The sequence below is a fragment of the Mobula birostris genome, chromosome 32 (genome assembly GCF_030028105.1).
Source record: "Mobula birostris isolate sMobBir1 chromosome 32, sMobBir1.hap1, whole genome shotgun sequence".
Taxonomy (NCBI): domain Eukaryota; kingdom Metazoa; phylum Chordata; class Chondrichthyes; order Myliobatiformes; family Myliobatidae; genus Mobula; species Mobula birostris.
This window is the reverse complement of record NC_092401.1, coordinates 25,200,597-25,225,347: the sequence shown is the minus strand read 5'-3', so window position 1 is coordinate 25,225,347 and position 24,751 is coordinate 25,200,597. Positions and strand designations below refer to the sequence as shown.

The window sequence follows — 24,751 nt, the reverse complement described above, 5'->3', positions numbered from 1 at the left end:
TGAGGAGGCAGCAAGACCTTCGCTGCCTTTTATCCAATCTCATCTCCCCTTTGCAATGATGAGCCAAAAGTGAGTGGGTGATGTGATAATGCAATGCGTTTAAAGAGAATTTCTCTGATTCCTGGTGAAGCTAGAATCATTAAACAAAATAATTCGTCACTTTGGGTCAAGGGAGAATTTTGATTTGAACCTTGGAATCCTGTTGGTCTATAGAAAAATCGGTGATATCCTAGAATAAGCTCAGCTCTTGCAGTTAGTTCACTGGTAACCTCACTGTCTCCACTGATGGCACATTATCACACTGTTTATCATGCAGAGGCTGTGATGAGCTCTTATGCAGTGTTTAATCTACAGCAGAGACCATTGTTCTGGTAAGAACAGAAAAATATCCCCAAAACTGTCGAGCTAACAGAAAAAACTAACCTGATATCCACTCCTAGTGATTGTACGGTATGTGCACCCACTGTAGTTTAATACTTACTGGGAGTTTGTCTTACAAACTGAATATTTATCTAGATATTAGAGAAACTGAACCAAGCATTTTGTTTTCTTTAAGAATTTTGCCCGAGTGAAAATGCAAGTCACCATGTCACTGTCCTCACTGGTGGGGACTTCCCAAAATTTCAATGAAGAATACCTCCGGCGCTCGCTGAAAACAATCCTGACATATGCCGAGGAAGACCTGGAACTACGAGAAACCACCTTTCCTGAACAGGTAAAACATTTTTACCTGCTCTGTGCCAGCTCCGTAATGAAACATGGCAGAAGTTGTCATTAATGCCTGAGCATCAACAAACACTGTTGAGCACCTCCCTTGCCAAATGTCTGAGGACCAGTACACCAGTACACAATGCTGATTTTGACACTTCCAAAATTAAAAAGAAAGCAAATTTGGTTAAGAGAGCACTTTAACCTGTTCTTGGCACTTCCATTGAAGGTACGGAACAGGGAGGAGGGCAGGAGCAGGGAGGGAGGGAGAAAGGGTGATGGAGGGAGACATAGGGAGGGAGAAACAGAGAGAGAGCTGGGTAGAGGAAGAGACAGAGATAGGAAGGCAGAGATGGACAAATGGAGAGAGAGAGAGAATGGTGGGGCGTCAGACAGAGGAAGAAGCAGAGGGGGGAGGCAGAGTCAGCACACACAGAGAGACAGTGCTCTAATGCCCTTTCTGCTGCTATGAACCATTTATTTTTATCCCAAATATTAATCACTCTTTTGACCCTAGTTTTTAGTTTGTGATTGCCTTGCTTGAATTCATATCTTGTATTTCTTCTCTGAGCCTACCTTTTATTAGTGCTCTGTATTCTCCTCCAAAATGTTCATTAAGAACTTATGAATATGCTTTTCCATTAGTTTCTGGTTTTGGAAGTGGTTTATTATTGTCACATGTACCCAGATACAGAGAAAAGCTTGTCCTGCTGTTTAACAGATCAAATCATTGCATAGAGCATTGAGCCAGAATAAGGTGAAACAATAACAATCCAGAATAAAGTGTAAATGCTGCTGAAAACATGCTGTGCAAGTAAACCATGAAGTGCAGGGTCATAATGCGGTGGAGCGAGAGGTCTGTTTAAGAATCTGATAACAGTGGGATTGAAGCTGTCCTGAACATGGCAGTATGTGCTTTCAGGCTTTTGTATCTTCTGCCCAATGGGAGAGAGAAGAGAAAATGTATCCCCCTCCTCTCCCCACCACCACCCCCCTCCCCCCCGCCATCATATTTCTGAACAGACCAGAGACCCACAGACACGTGGACCTCACTATTTATTTTTTACACTTATTTCTTAACATTATTTTATAGCCTATTTTGCGTATTGCACTACTACTGCCAAAGAACAACAAAATCCATGACATATATCAGTGATAAGAAACCCAAGTCTATTTCTGGTAGATAATATTTTTAAAAATCCATTATTTTTCTTATTTGAATAGTGATTTGCTATGCAAACACGAGGAATTCTGCAGATGCTGGAAATTCAAGCAACACACATCAAAGTTGCTGGTGAACACAGCAGACCAGGCAGCATCTCTAGGAAGAGGTACAGTCGACATTTCAGGCCGAGACCCTTCGTCAGGACTCAAAGGGTCAAAGAGTCCTGACGAAGGGTCTTGGCCCGAAACGTCGACTGTACCTCTTCCTAGAGATGCTGCCTGGCCTGCTGCGTTCACCAGCAACTTTGATGTGTGTTGAGTGATTTGCTATGTTGAGATTTCACTGATTCAGGTAATTCTTGTGTGTCCCTTAAATGGAGTGAGCAGAATATGTATTTAACGTTCTGGAACTCAGCACTGAAAGCTAATTTGAGGTGATGACAGAATACTAATTCACAGCCAAATGAGTCTCTTGACTGCAGATTTAAGACATGCATTTTTTTTAATGGAAGGTGGTCCAAAATCACCTTTGCATTTGTTTTTTTTTGTGTGGGGGATTATTTGAACAAGTGTGGGTGTGCTTTGACGTACTGTTCCTTTCCTGTCCAGGTCCAAGACCTGGTGTTCAATCTGCACATGATCCTCACGGACACCGTGAAAATGAAGGAGCACCAGGAGGATCCCGAAATGTTGATGGATCTAATGTACAGGTCAGGGCACTTTTATATCCCTTTTCACACCCTGTGTCCTGTGTTATCTAAGCCCAAACATATCTGGTTATGCTAACACCATGCCTTAATCTAACAGAATTGCCAAAGGTTACCAGACATCACCAGATTTGCGCTTGACCTGGTTGCAGAACATGGCAGGGAAGCACTCAGAACGGGCCAACCATGCCGAGGCAGCTCAGTGCCTGGTACACTCTGCAGCATTGGTGGCTGAATACCTCAACATGCTGGAAGATTGCCGGTATTTGCCAGTGGGTTGTGTCACCTTTCAGGTAAGTGGGCAAAGTTTCAGATAAAGATTAGCTTTATTTGTAACATGTACAGTGCCTATAAAAAGTATTCACCCCCTTGGAAGTTTGCATGCTTCATTGTTGTACAACATTGAATCACACTGGAATTAATTTGGCTTTTTGACTCTGATCAACAGTAAAAGGCTCTTTCATATTAAAGTGAAACCAGAATGATCGAAATTAATTACAAATATAAAACACAAAATAATTGATTGCATAAGTTTTCACCCCCCCTCTTTAATATGACACACCGAATCATCACTGGTGCAGCCAATTGGTTTTAAAAGTCACGTAATTAGTTAAATGGGCATCTGTTTTTGGAGACCTCAATGCAGTCAAGGTGTTTCAATTGACTGTAGTAAAAATGCATCTGTATCTGGAAGGTCCAACAGCTGGTGAGTCAGTATCCTGGCAAAATCTACACCATGAAGGCAAAAGAACACTTCAAGCAACTCTGGTATTGAAAAGCACAAGTCAGGAGATGGATACAAGAATATTTCCAAGTCACTGAATATCCCTTGGAGTACAGTTAAGTCAATCATTAAGAAATGGAAAGAATATGCCACAGCTATGAATCTGCCTAGAGCAGGGCATCCTCAAAAACTGAGTGACTGTACAAGAAGGAGACTAGTGAGGGAGGCCACCAAGAGACCTGTGACAACTCTGGAGGAGTTACAAGCTTCAGTGGCTGAGATGGGAGAGACTTCACATACAACTGTTGCCCAGGTGCTTCACCAGTCGCAACTTTACGGGAGAGTGGCAAAGAGAAAGCTGCTGTTGAAAATAAACTCACATAAAATCTCAGCTAGAGTTTGCCAGAAGACATGTGGGTGACTATGAAGTCAACTGGTAGAAGGTTCCATGGTCTGATGAGCTTTTTGGCCAAACACTGCACATAATCAAAAATGCACCATCCCTACCGTGAAGCATATTGGTAGCTGCTTGATGCAGTGGAGATGATTCACTGCAGCAGGCCCTGGAAGGATTGTGAAGGTAGAGACTAAAATGAATGCAGCAAAGTAGGGGGAAATCCTGGAGGAGAGCGTGACACAGTCTGCAAGAGAACTGCAACTTGGGAGAAGATTTGTTTTCCAGCAAGACAATGACCCCAAATATAAAGCCAAAGCTACAGCAGAATGGCTTAAAACCAACAAAGTTAATGTCTTGGAGTGGCCAAGTCAGAGTCCATACCTCAATCCAATTGAGAATTTGTGGTTGGACTTGGAAAGGGCTGTTCACTCATGATCCCATGCAATCTGACAGAGCTTGAGCAGTTTTGTAAAGAAGAATCGGAAAAAGTTGCAGTGTTCAGATATACAAAGCTGATAGAGACCTATCCACACAGACTAAATACTGACTTGAAGGGGTGAGTAACTATACCATTAATTGTTTTGTGATTTATATTTGTAGTTAATTTAGATCACTTTGTAGAGATCAGTTTTCACTTTGACATAAAAGAGTCTTTTTCTATTGGTCAGTGTCAATAAAAAAGGCAAATTAAATCCACTGTGATTCAATGTTGTAAAGCAATAAAACATGAAAGCTTCTGGGGGGGAATATTTTTTTCTTGATACAGTACATCAAAATGTACAGTGAAAAACATAGTTTTGAGTCTATGACCAACACAGACCAACAAGGATGTGCTGGGAGCAGCCCATACATGTTGCCACGCTTCTGGTGCCAACATAGTATGCCCACAACTTACTAGCATTAATTGTACTGTATGTCTTTGGAATGTGGGAGGAATTTGGAGCACCTGGAGGAAACTCACAAGGTCACGAGGAGGAAGTACAAACGCCTTGCAGACAACAGTGGGAATTGAACCCAGATTAGTGACCGCTGATGCTGTACAGCGATGAGCAAACCACGTAAGAAGATCGAAGATGCTGGGAAACACTTTTGGTCAGGTTACATCTGATGGGGAGGACAGTGTGTTAGAACGATTATTATTCAACAGAACTGCATGGTCTGACAAAATGCGGTTGACCTGAATTTCAGTTAATATGCCCACTTGAAGCTTTATCCCGTCTGCTGAAAATCTTTGATCAAAAGAGGAACTGACTGTGATATTGACAGTAGAGTGCTTTAGTCATCACTGAGAAGTTATGTATACTTTTTGATAAAAGAGTCTGATCTGCCCACTCAGCTGTTGAAAATTTGGTGCAACTGTGAACATTTGTGAAAGAATCATGAATAAACCACCAGCATGAATCACTTCCAATTATATAAACACAAGAGATTCTGCAGATGCTGGAAAACTTGAGCAATACACCTGAAATGCTGAAGGTACTGATCAAGTCAGACAGCATCAATGGAGGCGAATAAACAGTGGAAGTTCTGTGCAAAAAGGCATGATCTCCCAGTGGCACCTATTTCAATTAGACTTTCCATTCCTATTCTGACATAGAACAGTACAGACCAGGAGCAGGCCTTTCATCCCGCAATAAGAGCATAAGATATAGGAGCAGGATTAGACTATTTGGCCCATCAAGTCTGCTCCACCATTTCATCATGGCTGATTCAATTTTCCTCTCAACCCCAATATCCTGCTTCCCTCCCCGTATCCCTTCATGCCCCGACCAATCAAAAATCTATCACTCTCTGCCTTAATTATACATACAGACGTGGCCTTGACATCTGCCTGTGGCAATGAATTCCACAGGTTCACCACACTGGCTAAAGAAATTCCTCCTCATCTCTATTCTAAAATCTCCTCTTCATGAGACAGGCCGTTCAATCCTGTAATTATTTTTGTGAACCTCCTTTGAACCCTTTCCTGTGTCAGCACATCCTTTTTAAGATAAGGGGTCCAAAACTGCTCAAAATACTCCAAAGTGAGGCTTCACCAGTGCTTTATAAAGCCTCAACGTTATATCCTTGCTTTTATATTCTAGTCCGCTGGAAATGAATTCTAACATCAAATTTGCCTTCCTCACCACTGACTATCTGCAAATTAACCTTCAGGGAGTTGTGCACAGGAACTCCCAAGTCCCTTTGCAACACAGATTTTTGTATTTTCTCTCTGCTTAGAAAATATTCAACCCTTTCATTTCTTCTACCACAGTGTATGACCATACACTTCCAGACGCTGTATTCCATCTGCCACTTCTTTGTCCATTCTCCTAATCTATCGAGTCCTTCTGTAGCCACTCTACTTCCTCAAAACTACCTGCTCCTCCACGTATCTTCATATCATCTGCAAAAAGAATCAGTCCCAATGCCAATGACATAGGTAGACAAAGTGAGGAGGTCCTGAAGAGAGATTTTAGGGAGTTAGGTAGAAAGCTGAGAAACAGGACCTCCATGACAGTAATCTCTGGATTGCTGCCCGTGCCACATGCCAGTGAGGCTAAGAATAGGCTGATTTTGCAGGTGAATGTGTGGCTGAGGAACTGGTGCAGGGAGCAGGAGTTCAGATTTATGAATCATTGGAATCTCTTCTGGGGAAGATGTGACCTGTACAAAAGGGACTGGTTACACCTGAACCCGAGGGGGTTTAATATCCTTGCAGGCAGGTTGGCTAGAGTTGTTCAGGTGGGTTTAATCTAATTTGGCAGGGGGACAGGAACTAGAGTGATAGTGCTGAAGATGAGGCAGTTGGTTTACAAACAGTGGCATTGAGAAGTGAGACTTCCTAGCAAAGGGAGGTTGACAGTTGGGTAAAATTGCCGTCAACAGGATGAGTTGGAACAAAAAAAATGGACAAAATTGAAAAGAGTGAATGTGTGCAGTATATACAGAATATGCAGAATAAGGTAGATGAACTTGCAGCACAGTCACAGATTGGCATGTATGATGTTGTAGGCATCACTGAATCATGGCTGAAAGAAGATTATAGCTGGGAGCTTAATGTCCAAGGATACACATTGTATTGAAAGGATAGGCAAGAAGGCAGAGGGGGGTGGCATTGCTCTGTTGGTAAAAAGTGAAGTCAAATGATTAGAAAGAGGTGACATAGGGTCAGAAGGTATTGTATCGTTGTGGATAGAGCTAAGGAACTGCAAAGGTAAAAATCTAGATTGGTGCTGGATTCCAAGGGGGGGATTTTCTTGAATGTCTACGAATTGGCTTTTTAGAGCAGCTTGGGGTTGACGCCACTAGGGGATCAGCTATTCTGGATTGGGTGTTGTGCAATGAACCAGAATTGATTAGAGAGGTGGGGGAATGTCGACTCAGACCATGAGAGGTCTGCGTCGGGCATTTTCATGCCTTACAAGGCACAGACTGGAAGTCTGTGTGGGGCGCCACTCCTCACACAGACCAGAGCAATGTGTGATTAAGTGCCTTGCTCAAAGGCACAAACACGCTGCCACAGCTGAGGCTCGAACTAGCGACCTTGAGATAACTAGACGAACGCCTTAACCACTTGGCCACATGCCCAACACGTACCTTAGCGAGCTTAAGGTAAAAGAACCCTTAGGGGAAATTGATCATAGTATGGTAGAATTCACCTTGAGACTGGAGAAGAAGAAGCTAAAATCAGATGTATCAGTATTACAGTGGTTTAAAGGGAATTACAGAGGCATGGGAGAGGAGTGGGCCAGAATTGATTGAAATAGAACACTGGAAGGGATGATGGCAGAGCAGCAACGGCAGGAATTTCTGAAAGCAATTTGGAAGACATAGGATACAGTATATACATCCCTAAGAGGAAGAAGTATGCGGAGGGATTTCATTGAAACTGACCATAAGTTGAAAGGACTAAATAAGGTGGATGTGGAGGGGATGTTTCCAATGGTGGGGTTATCCAGAATTAGAAGACTCAGTCTCAAAACTGAGGGGCAACCTTTTAGAACAGAGGTATGGAGGATTTTTTTTAGCCAGAGAGTAGTGACTCTTTGGAATGCTCTGCTACAGGCTACAGTGGAGGACAAGTCCATAGGTATATTTAGAGTGAAAGCTGATATTTTCCTGATTGGTCGGGGCATCAAAGGATATGGTGAGAAGGCAGGTGTATGGGGTTGAGTGGTATCCGGGATCAGCCATGATAAAATAACAGTGCAGACTCAATGGGCTGAATGGCCTAATTTTGCTTCTGTGTCTTATTGTCTTAACTATTCTAAAGGCAAGATGATACAACCATGGCTAACAAGAGAAGTCAAAGCCAACATAAAAACCAAACAACAGGAATTCTGCAGATGCTGGAAATTCAAGCAACACACATCAAAGTTGCTGGTGAACGCAGCAGGCCAGGCAGCATCTCTAGGAAGAGATACAGTCGACATTTCAGGCCGAGACCCTTGGTCCCTTGGTCAGGACAGGTAAAAACCAAAGAGAGGGTATATTATAGAGCAAAAATTGGTGGAAAGTTAGAGGATTGGGAAGCTTTTAAATGCCAACAGAAGTTAACTAAAAAGTCATTAAGAAGGTAAAGACAAAGGGAAGCTAGCCAATTAATATTAAAGAAGATACCAAAAGTTCTGCAGATACATAAAAGTGTAAAAGAGAGGCAAGAGTGGATATCAGGTCACTAGAAAACTATGCTGGAGACGTAACAATAGAAGACAAGGAAATGGTGGACGAACTAAGTTAGTATTTTGCATCAGTCTTCACTGTGGGAGACAGTAGCAGAATGGTGAAAGTTTCAGGTGTCAGTGTGTGATGTTAACATTACTAAGGAAAAATTCTTGAGAAACAAAAGGTCTGAAGGCAGATAAATCGTCTGGACCAGATGGCATCCATCCCAGGGTGTTGAAAGAGGTGGTTAAAGAGATTGTGAAGGCATTAGTAATGATCTTTCAAGGATCACTAGATTCTGGAATGGTTCCAGAAGACTGGAAAATTGAAAATGTCACTCTACTCTTCAAAAAGAGAGAGAGGCAAAAGAAAGGAAATTATAGTTCAGTTAGCCTGACTTCAGTGGTTGGGAAGAAGTTGGAGTCGATTGTTAAGGATGTGATTTCAGGGTACATGGAGGCACATGATAAAATATACTGTAGTCAGCATGGTTTCCTCAGGAGAAAATCTTGCCAAAAAAATCTGTTGTAATTCTTTGAAGTAACAAGCAGGATAGACAAAGGAGAATTGGTTGATGTTGTATACTTGGATTTTCAGAAAGACTTTGTCAAGATGCCACACATGAGGTTGCTTCACAAGTTAAAAGCCCATGGTATTAGAGGAAAGATACTAGCGTGGATAAAGCAAGGCTAATTGGCAGGAGGCAGAGAATGGTAATGCAGGGAGCTTTTTCTGGTTGGCAGCTGGTGGCTAGTGGTATTCCACTGGGCTTTGTGTTGGGGCCACTTCTTTTGATGATATATGTCAATGATTTGGATGTTGGAATTGATGGCTTTGTAATCAAGTTTGCAGACAATACAAAGATAGGTGAGGGACAGGTAGCATTGAGGAATCAGAGAGTCTGCAGAAGGAATTGTACAGATTGGGAATGTGGAGAGGATGTTTCCTATAGTGGATAAGTCTGGGACCCGAGGGCACTTCAGATTAGGGTGTCCATTTAAAACAGAGATAAGGGGAATGAATCTGTGGAAGCCATTGCCACAGACAACTGTGGAGGCCAAGTGATTTGAGTGTATTTAAAGCAGTGGTTGATAGGTTCTTGAATAGGAAGAGCTTCAAAGTCGATAGGGAGAAGGCAGGAGAATGGGGTAGAGAGGGTTAATAGATCAGCTGTGACAGAATGGCAGAGTTGACTCGATGGGCCGAATGGCATAATTCTGCTCCTATGTCTTATGGACAACACTATTGTTGGCAGTGCAAGAATTGAATTTGACAATGCTCAGGATTCTAGGGCTGAAGTAATTTGTGAAGAAAGAAAACAGAGGAACTATAGCCGAATTAGAAAATCTGTTACCCTAAAAAAACAAGCTGCTGAAGGGAATTAGCAGGTCAGGCAGCATATGAGGATGGAAATGTGCAGTCAATATTTCAGGCTGAGACTCTTCGTTATGAACTGGTAAAGACCCTTCATCTGCATTGACAAAACGTAATCTGTTCATTTTCCCCCACAGGGGCAGCACGATCGCGTGCTGGTTTGTGTAATGCTTTACGGCACCAGCAATCCAGGTTCAGGTACTGCCGCTGTCTGTAAGGAGTTTGTACAGTACATTCTCCCCGTGACTACATGGGTTTCCTCCAATTTCCAGTTTCCTCCCACGTTACAAAGATGTATTGGTTAGGAGATGAATTGGTTACATGGATGTAATTGGACGGCACGGGCTCATGGGCCAGAAGGGCCTGTTCCTGTGATGGATGTCTTAACATACTGCCTGACCTGCTGAGTTCCCCCACCGTTTGTTTGTTGCTTAAGGTTCCAGCATCTGCAGGCTTGTGTCTCCATTTACTTCATGCTTAGCCGATAGATTTAGCCAAGACAGGAATCTGTGTTTTTAATTCTGTGCACTTTTCTCCATAAAGAATATATCGTCAAATGTTCTCGAGGAATCGGCTGTATCAGATGATGTTCTTTCTCCGGATGAAGAAGGAATTTGTGCTGGGAAATACTTCACGGAAGCTGGCCTGGTGGGATTGCTGGAGCAGGCAGCAGCATCTTTTACAATGGTACGTTAGTATGGCCCATTTTCTCCCTTGACTTGTGACTCTAAACTAACCCCATCCTGTTCATTTTGTGAATATGCCTCTTTATTTTTTTCTGTTGCATGCTCTCTTTTTCTCTTCCTTTCCCGATCTGCTGTTGATCCCCTCTCCCTCAGTACCTCCTATTCTCCCACCTAATCTGATTATACCTTAGAAATGAAGGGAGTACTTTTTCTTGGGTGCAACTATTTATTGTTCTTTCTGAACCTTTTAAGCCTCTAACAAACCCACAGAGTCACCTTATCTGAGCTCCCAGCCTAGATTTCAAGTTTGATTACTTGGAGAATTGAGTTCAAGAGCCGTGAGGTAATGTTGCAGCTCTGTAAAACCCTGGTTAGACACCACTTGGAATATTGTGTTCAATTCTGATTGTCTTGTTATAGGAAGGATGTGGCAGCTTTAGAGATTTACCAGGATGCTGTCTAAATTAGAGAGCATGTCTTATGAGGGTAGAATGCGTGAGGTAAGACTTAACTATCTGGAGCAAATGTGGATGTGAAGTGACTTGATAGAGGTGTACAAGATGTTAAGAGGCATAGATTGAACGGACAGCCTGAAACTTTCCCAAGATGGAAATAGCTAATACCAGGGGGCATAATTTTAAGGTGATTGGAGGAAAATATGTGGGGGGGGGGGGTGTTAGAGGTAAGTTTTTTGCACAGAGAGGGGTGGGTGCATGGAGGACATTGTCAGGGGCAATGTATGAGGCAGATATATTCAGAACCTTTAAAAAAACTTTGATAGGCACATGGATATTAGAAAAATGGAAGAATATATGGGTGGGAAGGGTTAAATTGATCATACAGTAGGTTAAAGGGTCAGCACAATATTTTGAGCTGAAATGCCTGTAATGTGCTGTAATGTTCTGAGATTAAAAAGATCAGTTATGAAGGGAAGTCTCCTTGCAGAACTATTACTTTCTTAACATGGTGTACCACTCCATAGGACTACGGTGTAGAAATGTAGAGCTAATGTAACTTGATGGACTGTTTCCAACACAGACTTTTTCTTCATTTAGACCCCAGCTAGGGATTTGGGGATTTTAAGAATGAGATAAGATTGGCCTTTATAATACTCATAATGAGTTCACAGGTGATAAAGAATCTTTGTCCTGCTGCTCAGTCCCAACGTCGAGTACCTGATTTTCTTTCTGACCTCGGCAGGCTGGGATGTATGAAGCTGTGAATGAAGTCTACAAAATACTGATCCCAATTCATGAAGCCAACCGGGACAATAAGAAACTGGCAACAATCCACGGAAAACTACAAGATGCCTTCAATAAAATCTCTAATCAGGTATTGAACTTCAACTTAGTAACTGACATTTTAGTAATTGGAGTATGCATGAAATTCAAATTCACTGAAATTTTTAGAGTTAGGGGTTGGGGTGGGAAGTTAAGATACTCTTCCTAACCATTTTCTTCCACTTCCATTGACCCTCACACTGTAAAATAAGACAGGATTGGTCTGTAATGCTATTGAGTTGACTGCAGTGTTTTGTATGTGAAACTTCCCTCTTTATCCACACACACACACACACACACACACACACACACACACACACACACACACACACACACTTGGAGAAAGGCCTTCACCTATCCCTTTGTCACTTACCCATATCTCTCTTCCTGAATCACATTGGTCAACAATAGCCTGTATTTTTGACTTTCAAAATAATAGGGTTTCCCTGCCCAAGTTAATAAGTTTTCAGCATAGAGAATTTAACCGCAACAGTGATTCTAAAACAGTAAGATATTAGCAAACAATTGTTTTATATTAAACCAGGTAATGAGATGTATGTTTTAAGAAAACATTTCATAGGGAAAGAGAGAGGTATAGCAAGAGAATTCAAGTTCAGTGCCTGAACATCCATGCATTAACAGCACAGAAGACAGAAAGATCTGGACGAAAGCCACAGCTGTGGGCAAGAAGAACTTCCAGTCCAACCATGAGGGGTAAAGAAATCTGGCCCACATCACTAATGGAAAAAGATGCAGTGCTTTAATAAGGAGACTATCAGTAAGATTAATTCCAGCAGGGTCCTTCTCTGAAAAAATGCTTGGAGCACACTCTGTCTTAGCCAAAAATTTTTTTTTTTTTTTGGAGAGATGGGCATAAGATATCATGGTGATATTTATGGTCCAGGTCTGTTAAGTTTTAGCATTGTGTGGGTGAGGTGTCTGCAAAGATATCCATGTCACCTTTGCTGCAACTATTGGTGACTGCTGAACTGATTGCTCGACGGTATGTCGCATCTGGACTTTCCAGTTGGCGGACGATTTCCTTCCACGCCGCTCTGACATATTGGGAAATCGTGTGCATGGCAAGCCTTCTGCCAGGTGAGTATTTTTTAAAAAGATCACCAGCTCTTAACCCAGCACAGATGGAGAGCGTGCAAGGGAGCTGGCCAGATTCGAACTCGGGACCTTTTGCCCCGAAGTCCAACGCTGATGCCACTACGCCACCAGCGGCTGAACTGATTGCTACCTATTCCATAAGACCATAAAACAAAGGAGCAGAATTAGACCATTCAGCCCATCCATTCTGCTCTGCTTTTTGGTCATTGCTGATTTATTAGGCCTCTCAACCCCATTCTCCTGCTTTTTCCTCATAACCTTTGATGCCATTACTAATTAAGTACCTATCAACCTCCGCTTTAAATATACCCATATTCCCTCTGTTATCTCCATCAATCTGGCCCAAAAACACCAGCAGCAAAAGAAACGTGCTGCAATAAATTTAATGATGGTGGAAACTCTCAAGCTCCTTATGTAGTTAACTATTATTCAGTATCGCAAGTTCTCCTGTCAACTTTGGATCCTGTTCAACTAAAATTGGCAGCTATGTTGAGATTGTTGGTATTACTCCAAGAATAACCAGGACTGGAGACATCATTGTCCCAATGCAGGATTTCAACCAAAAACATCAACAATTCCTTTCCCCTTCACTCATGCTGCTCGACCCACTGAGTTCTTCTAGCAGCTGTTTGTAAAACCAAGATTGCTTTGATGAGAATGACCAGGAGATCAAGGAGTTAATTAAACGCAGTGTAAAATATTTCTGGTTTGGAAACTCCACCATGTCATGAGAGATGAAACAATGCTGTGGCTCCCTGCAAGTCAAGGTCAAGGAAAAGAATCTGACATAGAGAACAGATGGCAGGAATGCGGGAGTTCCACAACTTCCTGACATCAAGAACATATGCAGGTTTCTCACTGCTATCAAGGCCATCTATGGCCCAAATACCTAAGTCCCGATCCCACTAAGAGAAAGGTATGGAAGTTAAGTTCCTCTGCAGCCACGACTCTACCATGATACTAGTGTAATAAGTCATACCAGGCACACATCCTCACCAATGGACAGAAGTTCAATGAAGCCCAGTGTCCAACACCATTTTGTTATTGTGCTGCACTTTGCCTCCAACAATCTTTCCTCGGGAGCAGAGTTAATCTACAGCCCAATAGGAAGCTATTCAATGGAATGTGCAGCCTTTCTCCAAAGTGAACGTCTCCCTGGAGGTGAGCTGCAGTACACTGACGATACATGGATATACGTGTTCAGGCATCAAAGGTCAAGTTGTTAGTTGATTTATTGAAGATGGGCCCTGCACTCAGCATCTGCAGAAGTCTTGACCAAATTGCTCCCCCTCCCCATAGTTCAATACAACCCTTTGATCGTAAACTTCCACAAGAAACTGTGGACCAATTCCCGTAACTGGGGAGTAGCCATCTCTCAGTGAAGACAGATAGCTGTGCTGAAACTTACTGTCACTTTTGGTGTGCCATTGCCTTTGCTTAACTTAGGAGATGGCGTTTGAAGGTGAGCACCTCAAACCCAGCACAAAATTCTGGGCAGCACGGCAGCGGAACATTATTACCTTGCCATCAGCCTGGGTTCAATTCCACTGCTGTATGTAGAGTTTGTACAACATCCCCGTGACTGCTCCAGTTTCCTCCCACGTTCCAAAGACGTATGCGTTAGTAGGTTAATTGGTCACATGGATGTAATTGGGCTCATTGGGTTAGAAGGGCCTATTAACGTGCCATATCTCTAAATGAAAAATAAAAATAACTTTAAAAAATTCGGACTTCAAGCAGTGGTGAGCCTTTCCAAGATTTGCATTACTTCAAGGAATTAAAAAGATTTCAACACTGCCGCCTCCACAAGGAAGTGAAACAGACCAAACCCGGTGTCCTCTTTCAGGCTCACATCTCTGACACCAATGCCTTAATTACAATTAGTTATGCTTGGCAAGTCACATCATTCACTCGCTTGATATCAGACTCCTAAAATAGTATTCTGAGCTCTGTCACAGCAAGAGATTACCAGACTGTCCGAGGCAAAGGTTCAAATATGGCATCAGACCTCAATATAAATGCAATATCCCCCCTTACTCCTGGGGGGGTGGGGGTGCCCAAGCCCATGACTGCTTAAAGTGAGAAAAAAGCAATAGGCGATGTGACCTTGATTCCATGTGTTGGAAATACACAGTAGCCAGTGCGTAACAGAAGGAATGCATCACCTTACAAACACCTGCATCTCATGCCCTTTCTCCAAAGTGCCACTCTGGAAAAGTGCACAGTTCCGACATCAGCTGCTTCGGAGCTACAAATCCTGGTGGGAGCCAGTCATCTCGACCGCCAGGGATTGCCTAAGGAGCAGGATGTTCAACTCAAAATTCAAACAAAATTTATCATCGAAGTACGAAGCTATCACCCTGAGATTCATTTTCTTGCAGGCATTCACATAGAACCAAGAAATGCAGTAGGAATCAATGAAAAACTACGCAGAAAGACGGACAAATAACCAATGTGTAAAAGAAGAGAAACTGCAAATACTTAAGAAAATAAATAACCGGGACTGTTGCAGATTCAGATTGAGCTAAATGAATTCAATTACACAGTTTTGGTAGAGCCAGCAACTAGAGATACAGTACCTTTCTGCCCTTTAACTGAAAGTCAAGCAGCGTGTGAAAAAATAATCATGCAAAATTATGAGCTGATTTTAAAAGCTGGAGTTCAGTGCTTGTAGATCCCAAATCATACCACATGGTGGTGCAGACATACCTTCTTTCATGTTTTAAATTGACTGTTGCATCACAATCAGTTTCCCTGGTATCAATAAATGGGATCTATAAAAAAATTCTTTCAGTCAGTTCCCGAAACGTTAATTTGAGAGGTGGCTGATATGCTTTACTTTTCTCGTAGTGTTGTAGGATTTAAGTGCAGCTCAATCTGAGTGAAGAAGTGGAGATGAGAGCGGAACTACAATATTTCTTCAAAATTTTCAGCTCCATCAGTTTACACCAGATTTGAATCTCGATGATCAAACCCATTTTAACTGTGAAACTTATTCTCGCACGAGGCACACTTGAAAAAGTATCCCAATTCCATGGGGTTGCCATCTGTTGTGGATCATAAATCTTATTCGTTCTAGTAATAGCTGTGTGTTAAAAGTGCATGGTGTAAGTAGGTGACTGCCAGCTAATTTTTAGCAAGGGAAAAATATTTGTTCTGTGGGCCACGGCAGAAGTTTGCAAAACCATGCAGCCCAGTTTGGTACTTGATACCCTTCAAACACAACAGGAACTGACTTTAAAGTTCAGTACTGTTTTTATACCATACTTATCCTATGCTGAATTTTAAAATCAAAACAAAGCAAAAGTTTTGTGAGGGAAAGTATTTAAGAATTTGTGATTAATAATATTCTGAATAGGCTTGATCTGAACCACATCTCTGGTCATTTCCACAATAGCTCAAGACCACTCTTCATGGTCTCATGGCTGTCGATGACCTGAGTCCTTGCTTATTCTATCAGAAGGCATTTTAGTTTTGCAAAAGGTCTCTAGTGACAATATATTTAGAAACAGTTCAATAAAAGTTAAATATTTTTTAAAATTGTAAATTATCAGTGAAACTTACTTAAAAGAACAATTTAATTAAAATGTTAATACTATTTAAAATAAAGGTGGAAGGAAAGAAACAGTTTACTTCACAGCGAAGGTCAATGGCCTCATTTGAATGTTTGAGGCTATTCTAGATATGAGGGGCCAGATACAAAGCATATGCAGCCCCTCAGCCTGGGCTTCCCCACATGTCAATGGCACAGATCTCGATTGCACTGGTGCACCGGCTGAAACTAGCCAGTGGTTTACTACAAAGCAGCTAGCAATCAGTGTGGTCTGGCCCAAAAAGTTTTTCCTCCACAATTGGAGTTTGCTCTCTTTCCCAAATAGTTCCAAAAATGGGGATTAACTCCAGTGGTTGAGGAGAAAAGTGTAGTTTAGTATGCCTCTGGGGAAGCTTTGCTGAGAGCTTCCACTGTGATATACTGACTGTAGAGTTCCTGTTATCTCAGTCTATAGTTTAAGAACTTTAATGTCTGTGTGGTGTGGCTGGATGTTTGTCACCACCCTTTATACTGAGATGAGGGATTATCTGCTATTAACCGTATTCAAGCTTCACTTGGACATGCGCCACTGCCCAGCCTTCACTGTTTTACATCCTCTGCCCATAGTGCATTTCACTCAAAGCTTAGAAATGACAACATCAAAAAGATGCAGATATAGGAGTTCCTTAGAACAGAGTTTATAATCTTTGTGCTTGCTTTAACATCAGGCACACAGGTATGAGGATTATATGTGGGATAATGGACTCAACAATTACAGGTAGTGTTCTCACTTGGGGCTTTCTCATTTTCTGTTGATGAAGGGAAAAAAATGCAGAGCTTTATAGTGCAAACTTGTGCTATTCAAAGTACATTTATTATCAAAGTATATATGCAGTTTACAACCCTGAGACTTGTCTTCCCACAGATGAATTTCAGGGTGTACGTATATAATATAAATATAGAATCATAGGGTATATATAATATGCAACTTAAACTCTTTTCTTTCCTTACCAGAGATACTAATTAATCCCCCTTACATTTGACATTGATGTGTACTTTGCACTGATGCAGACTGACACGTTCCATCACTGATCCTGACTGATGTGTACACCTTGTCATGAGGCTCACTGCCATGTACCCCTCAGTGTGAAACCAACTATGTACCACATCACTTTGTCTTACTGGTGTACCCATTACTATGATATTAACAGGCATATGCCCCCCACCATGACGCTGACTAACTGTGTATCCCTGACTGTGATGCTGACAGACGTATATGCCCCATTACAATGCTGACTGACAGTACCTCTCACTGTGGTGCTGACTATTTGCATCTCCCTGTGAGTCTGACTGACATTTTGTCCTCACTATGTTTCTGACTGACATGTACCACTCACTCTGGGTGATTGGTGTGTACATTTCTACAATGTTAGTTTGTAGTGTTGTTTGTTAAATTTGGGATACTGCTACTCCTGTTTACCAGAATCACTATAAGACATGGCCTTGAAAATGAACATACTGATCACACCGTCACCGCAATGGTTCTGTGTAGCTCAAAACTGTGTATTCAGCCATGGGTCTATTTGAGCATTCATTGATTGGTGAATTTTGTCTTTCTTTTTGCTTTATCTCTCCCCTTACCCCCTTTCTGTCCACATGCAGAGTTCTGGCTGGGAGGTAGGCTGCATGGACTTGGTGTGGATTGGATTTTTTTGTACAATGATAGAGCTTTTGCATGTCACTGGCTGTGTCACGTGAGGAGACAGTGCACACCCTGGCTGGGAAATACTCCCATGTTGTCACTAATGTTTCATCAGCTAACTCTGAGTGTCAACATTGAGCGTCACTTCAGGCAGCCATCTGTTGTCGAGTGGGAGGGAGGAATGAAAGCTTATTTACAAAGTTTGGTTCCATTTTATTTTGCTTGTGTAGAGATACAAGCTCTTCTGGCCAATGAGCCCACGCTGCCCACTTACACCCATGTGAATAATGAACCTACTAGCCCGTATGTCTTTGGAATGTGGAAGGAAACCGGAACACCCAGAAGAAACCCTTGCAGTTTGCTGTATGTAAGGAGTATGTGCAAACTCCTTACACTCAGCAGTGTAATTTAACCCCGGTTGCTGGCACTGTAATAACGTTAACGCTAAGCACTGCACTACCATCCCTCTTCATATATTGTTTTGTAAAGATAAAAAAGGTGAAGATTGGCTTTACTTGTCACATGTGTGTTGAACCATACAGTGAAATGCATCATTTAGCATCAATGGCCTACACAGTCTGAATATGTGCTTGGAGCAGCCTGCAAGAGTCACCTTGCTTCTGGCACAAGCATTGCATGCCCGCAACTTACTAACCTGTGTATCTTTGGAAGGTGGGAGGAAACTGAAGCACCTGGAAGAAACCCATGCAGAGTGGGGAGAACGTACAAACTCCATACAGACAGCGGTGGGAATTGAACTGCTGGCGCTGTAAAGTGTTACGCTAATGACTACACCGCCATGTCGCTCACCACTGTGTTCAGTCGAATTTCTGCTCTTGGGTCATTCTACTTATTGTTTTAAAGAGGTTGTTAATTTGTCTGCTCTTGCACTGCATCATTGTTCCTAACATTCTAGTTCCTACCCCAGACTGCCACGCTTTGCATTTACGATTGGAAAGCACTTGTCAGCAGTCCATCTGCGACAAACTGGGAGCCAAGCCTTTAAGCTGCTCTTCTTTGCCATCTCCATGTGTAAGGAGTTTTGAAAGCTAGTATGCAGGAATGGTGACCTAAGCAGATTTTTCTCTTCTTTAGTCTAAGGAAGCAGAATGAATAGTGCGGACCCCCAGTGATACTTACGTATAGACCATTTCATTCATCACAGGCAACCATTCCAACTAGCCCAATAATCATCCATGCAGAGCCACTTCTTGACTTTGCAAATCTGGGAATGTGCGTTTCTCAAAAGAACATAGAACATCACAGCACAGTACAAGCACTTCAACCCACGATGTTGTGCTGACCTTTTAACGTACTCTAAGATCAGTCCAACCTTTCCATCCTACAGTCTCCGTTTTCCTATTATCCATGTGCCTATCTAAGAATTTCTTAAATGCCCCTAATATGTCTGCCACACCCTGGCAAGATGTTCCACATGCCCAGCACTTTCTGTATAGGAATTACCTCTGACATCCTCCTATACTTTCCTCTTATCACCTTAAAATTATGTCCTCTCATATTAGTTATTTCTATGCTAGGAAAAAGTCTCTGGTTATCCATTCGATCTATGCCTCTTATCATCTTGCATTTATCATGTTGTTCAATATTGAGCTTCAACTTGCAGTTAGGAGATAGATGAGTAAAATGCCATTCTCTTCACTCCATCCTGGAAAGTAATGTGTGCTCCTCCTGTATTCATCAATAATGTGCCTATAGGTATCCGTTAGTCTCATGAGACCATGGATTTGTGCCTTGGAAGGCTTCCAGGGTGCAGGCCTGGGCAAGGTTGTATGGAAGACTGGCAGTTGCCCATGCTGAAAGTCTCCCCTCTCCACGCCACCAATGTTATCCAAGGGAACAGCTTGGCACCGGTGTCGTCTCAGAGCAATGTGTGGTTAAGTGCCTTGCTCAAGGACACAACACACTGCCTCAGCTGAGGCTCGAACTAGCGACCTTCAGATCACTAGACCAACGCCTTAACCACTTGGCCATGCACCAACACATATGCCTAAGGTCACCAACTAAACTGCACACTAACTGATTGCTCTACGTATGTGTCTTCATAATGTGATAGTTTAGAACTGCTATCTGCTGCTCCTCCTGCATGCATTTCCTGCTTTGGAGTGTGTACTTTCCCAAGTCATGCTACTGTGGCCAAAAGAAAATATATGAATCTACTTTGGGATAATTGAAAGGGGCGAGAGGGTTGGAGACTATGCAAAAGAATGAGTCTGAGCCCTAGCTCAGAGATATTCTTTGCATCTGGGTATTCCTAGAAAGTTGTGTATTTTGTCTCTCAGGTTACCTGTCTTAAGTGTTGAGAATGTCTATAGCTTTGAAAGGAGAAAAGGGAGTTCTTCGTGCAAACTGATCCAGGAACCTCTGCTGGCTTCACTGCCCCAACTCTCAGATTAGTGAGGATAGAGAGGATCAAGAATAATGGGAATTCCCAAGCCTTTTTGGAAATTAAGCCTTTTCACTTAATTGCCCAGCCACTTACTTTCTGGGGGAAAATAAGCTCTCATTAAGGATTCTTAAAGAGAGGGCTTCAGTGTTCTTCAGAGAATAACTCAATCCAGAAGGCTGCCTGAAGGCTGTTAATACTGCGTTACCTGATAGTTCTTTGGTTATTCTGTTTTGTTGATTGATTGTTTCCCAATGAATCACAATTCATTATTTTGACACTCAAGTCATATTATAACCAAATAACTTCCATCAAGGCATGCACAATCTGTGTTTGCAGAATACCTGATAATGTTAATATAGTGGGAGTTATACAGAGAAGTCTCTGCTGAATTTTCTTTGTTGTACTTATTAAATCTGATCACAAACACCAAATAAAATTTCAGCTTCACTAAGAATGGAGCAGATATGCAATTTAAATTGATATAGGAAAGATTGTCACATGATGATTATTGTAAGGGATTGTGGACTAAACAAAGATACAATTCCCCCTTCACACCCACAGATGATGCTCAACTCACCGAGTTCCCCCAGCAAATTGCTTGTTGCTCCATATTCCAGCATCTGCCATCATATTGCATCTGCATAAAAACTGTTATGTTTAGGTTGCAAAACTCGATAATCTGCAACGGCCAGATGCACTGATGAATAACCTGCGGAAACTGTAGTTTGTTGAGGAATTCTGACTAATTAGCTCTGTTCTTCTTCCCGCAGATACTGTCTGACTGCTGAGTAATTTCTGGTTTTATTTTAGATTACTGACTTTTTAAAAAACTTTTCAGTGTACTGAAGTAAACCAGCAAGTTTCATGTCAGAACAGAGCTTTAAAACAAAAGGAGAGATGGTGCTTGCTTTAATAAAGCCACTAACTCATCCCTAACCCAACCTTCATCAATTGCTGTTTAAAGGTTGATGGAATATGATTATCATCTGCTAAATGGTTCAAACGATATTTACGATTTGGAGATGCTCTTCATTTTGAGCCGTACATTTTTATATCCAGTATTTTATAGATATTTGTCTATTTTATTTTATTTGCCATCTGTCAAAATAGCACAGTCTAATTTCCCAAACTGGAATGAACTACACTCAGTGGCTACTTTACTAGGCACAGGAGTGGAATCCAGTGTGGTCTTCTGCTGCTGTAGCCCATCCACTTCAAGGTTCAACATGTGTGTTCAGAGATGCTTTTCTGCACACCACTGTTGAAACATGTGGCTGTTTGAGTTATGTTGCCTTCCTGTCAGCTTGAACCAGTCTGACCATTCTCCTTGACCTCTCTCCTTAACAAGGCATTTTCACAGGACTATTGTTCACTGGATTTTTTTTTTTTGTTTGTTTATTGCACCATTCTTTGTAAACTCTAGAGACCGTTGTGTGTGAAAGTTTCTGAGATATGTAAACAGCCCCATCCGGCACCAACAATCAGACAACAGTCGAAGTGACTTAGATCACATTTTTTCTCCCATTCTGATGTTGGGTCTGAAAAATGACTGAATCTCTTGACCATGTTTGCATGCTTTTATGTACTGAATTGCTGCTACATGATTGGCTGATTAGATATTTGCATTAAGGAGCATGTATACAAGTTTACCTAATAAAGTGGCTGCTGACTGTATGTACACTTGGTTGGGATTTAGTCATCTACTCATTCATCATCCAGTGGAATATGTTGAGGCACAATTTAGGGTGTGTTGTCAGGAAAATAAATTTAGATGAGGTATGTGACCATATTATAATTGAATTGTTGATGATTAGTCCACACTTTCCATTTTGGCAGCAGTAGAACACCTTATTGTCATAGGAGACCTCCTGTAACCTTTAGATATAACAGTGATTGGTGTTTCGCCTATCAGTTGATGATTTTCTCTGTCTGCTTTCTCCTTTATTCCGCTTGCTGCTGATCACACTGTCCCCCTCACTGCACCTTGCGGTAAGTTGCTATATTTTATTATTAATTTACAGTGATTTTTTTATAATTTGCTCTGAAGATTACTTAAAATAACCTTACACTTACAAATGTTTCTGCCAGTTGCTTCAACTTTCAGTTTCATGAGAATTGATAAATTTTCAAAAGTACAAGAGTTTGGTATCTGATTTTAGATCTGGTAAAGTGGCTTTTCCTTTTGATGGAGTAGAAATAAGGAAATTTGGAAGGGAAAGGCCCGCCCCCCCCCCCCCACTTTTGTGTTAAATATGCTTTCATCTCTGGAACTTGATTTGAAGTCCTCCCAGATGTGATGAAAGTCTTCTCTATCTGCCATCTTATGTGTCCTGTGACATAAAGTTGTCTCTAGCTCGAGTCAATATTTCCCACAGTCAAAAGCTGTCATTTGATGCACGCATGATTTGTCCTGTTGGATCAGCAAATAACACATTGTACAGTTCAGGTGTTGAATGGATCAAGGATCATTGTATTTGCCATATACTGTACATTTACGTGTATTAGCAATTTGCTATGGTTTGTTGGCAGAAGATGCAACAAAAAACACCATTCAATGGTAGAACAGTAAAAATAAGGAATTGTTTTTAAAAAATAAATTTAGAAATTAAAGTACAGAAATAGAATGAAATGTGCAGAAACACATAAATACCATCATGTATTTACAATGTAACCAGCATTATAAAAATGGTTTAAGCTATTTACAGTGACTGAATTAATAGACAGAGGGGTGTAGTGGGTGGGGGGGTTGCTAACTTGAATTGTTGACTAGATTAACTGCTTGGTGGAAGAAACTTTTAAAATGGCATGAGGTTTTTGTTTAATAGCACTGTAACACTTTCTAGAAGGGAGTTTTTGTGAAAGGTATTATCCAGGATGGGTGTACCTACAATGAATTTTCCTGCTGTGTCTTTGTTCTGGACACAAACAAGTCCTGCGGTGATGATAGACTTCAACCAATGACCTGACAATAGTAAGATGTGCTAAATAAGGAAGCCTTAAAATGCCTTGAAAAAGTATTCAGCCCCCACAACTATTTTCACATTTTATTGTCTCAGTTTCTAAATATAAAATATATTGAAGTAGCATTTTTAGGCTAATCTACAAAAAAATGTGAATCATGTCAAATCAAGAAAAATTCCAAAACCTGTCAACAATTTCCTAAAAATTAAAAACCAAATTTGTGAGGCTGAAAAACTATTCATCTCCTTTGTAATTACTGCGCTGATGTATTACGTTATCAACTCACCCAATTTATGATGTAGAAAATTGGAGATTGCCTGTTCTCAATGAATTCATAATAAATATTCCCTCTCTCTGTAGGGTCCAACAGTATAGTAGATTTTCAATGGTGCAAACCAAAATGAAGACAAAAGAGCATTCAAGAAAAGTCAGGGAAATGATAATAGAGAAGCACAAATCTGGGGAAGGGTACAAGACCGTCTCTAAGGCACTGAGCATGCCTTGGAGCTCAGTGCAGCCCACCATGAATAAGTGGAAAAAACATGAAACCACAGCCACACCACCTAGGTCAGACTGCCCCTCTAAACTTAGCAGCCAGAAAAGAATAGCACTTGTACGAGAGGCTACTGTGACACCAACAGTCACTCTGAGTGAGCTGCAGGAGTCAGTGGCTGCAACTGGAGATGAAGTTCACGGCTCCGCAGTCTCTTGTGCAAGGCCTTGCACAAAAAGGGTGTTAGTGGAAGAGTGGCAAGGAAGAAGCCCTGGCTTAAAAAAAAGCGTATCCGTACTCGCGTAAAGACTTCACAAAACATCGCTTAGAAGATACTGCAAAGATGTGGAAGAAGGTCTTGTGGTTGAGTGAGACTAAAGTGGAAATTTTTGACCTCAATGCTCAGCAGTACATGTGCTATAAATCTAATAGTGCACATCAGCCAGATATCACCAGTCCTACTGTAAAGCATCATGTTATGGGGATGCTTTTCAGCAGCAGGGACTGGAAACTTAATCAGGATTGATGAGAAGATGAATGCTGCTAAATATAGAGAGATCTTGGATAAAAACTTGCTAGCCTCTGCCAGAAAGCTTAAGCTGGGGAGGAAGTCCGTCATTTAGCAGGACAACGACCCAAAGCACACGGCCAGGGCCACCATGAGGAAACGAAAAAAAAAATTGATGTCCTTGAGTGACCCAATCAGAGTCCTGCCCTTCACCTGATTGAACATCTCTAACAGGACATTCATGATTGCTGCCCATTGCTGTTTCCCAACAAAGCTGATACAGCTTGAGCAATTTTGTAAGGAGGAATTGGCAAATCTTGTTCCATCATGTCGAGCAAAGCTAAT

At 41.6% G+C, this 24,751-nt stretch overlaps 1 protein-coding gene across 6 annotated transcripts in view; it reads left to right on the top strand.

Annotated features, from left to right (window-relative positions):
* The window catches only part of LOC140191232 (dedicator of cytokinesis protein 7-like), a 216,037-nt gene that overhangs the window by 158,798 nt on the left and 32,488 nt on the right, over positions 1-24,751 (top strand). For 4 of the 6 annotated variants that reach the window (XM_072248433.1, XM_072248432.1, XM_072248428.1 and 1 more), the window contains 6 exons: positions 557-715; positions 2,482-2,582; positions 2,680-2,872; positions 10,265-10,408; positions 11,608-11,739; positions 17,998-18,012. In XM_072248433.1, coding sequence (XP_072104534.1) covers positions 557-715; positions 2,482-2,582; positions 2,680-2,872; positions 10,265-10,408; positions 11,608-11,739; positions 17,998-18,012 — 744 coding nt within the window. The remainder of the gene's footprint in view (positions 1-556; positions 716-2,481; positions 2,583-2,679; positions 2,873-10,264; positions 10,409-11,607; positions 11,740-17,997; positions 18,013-24,751) is intronic. The other 2 variants (XM_072248431.1, XM_072248429.1) reach the window with 1 other exon arrangement.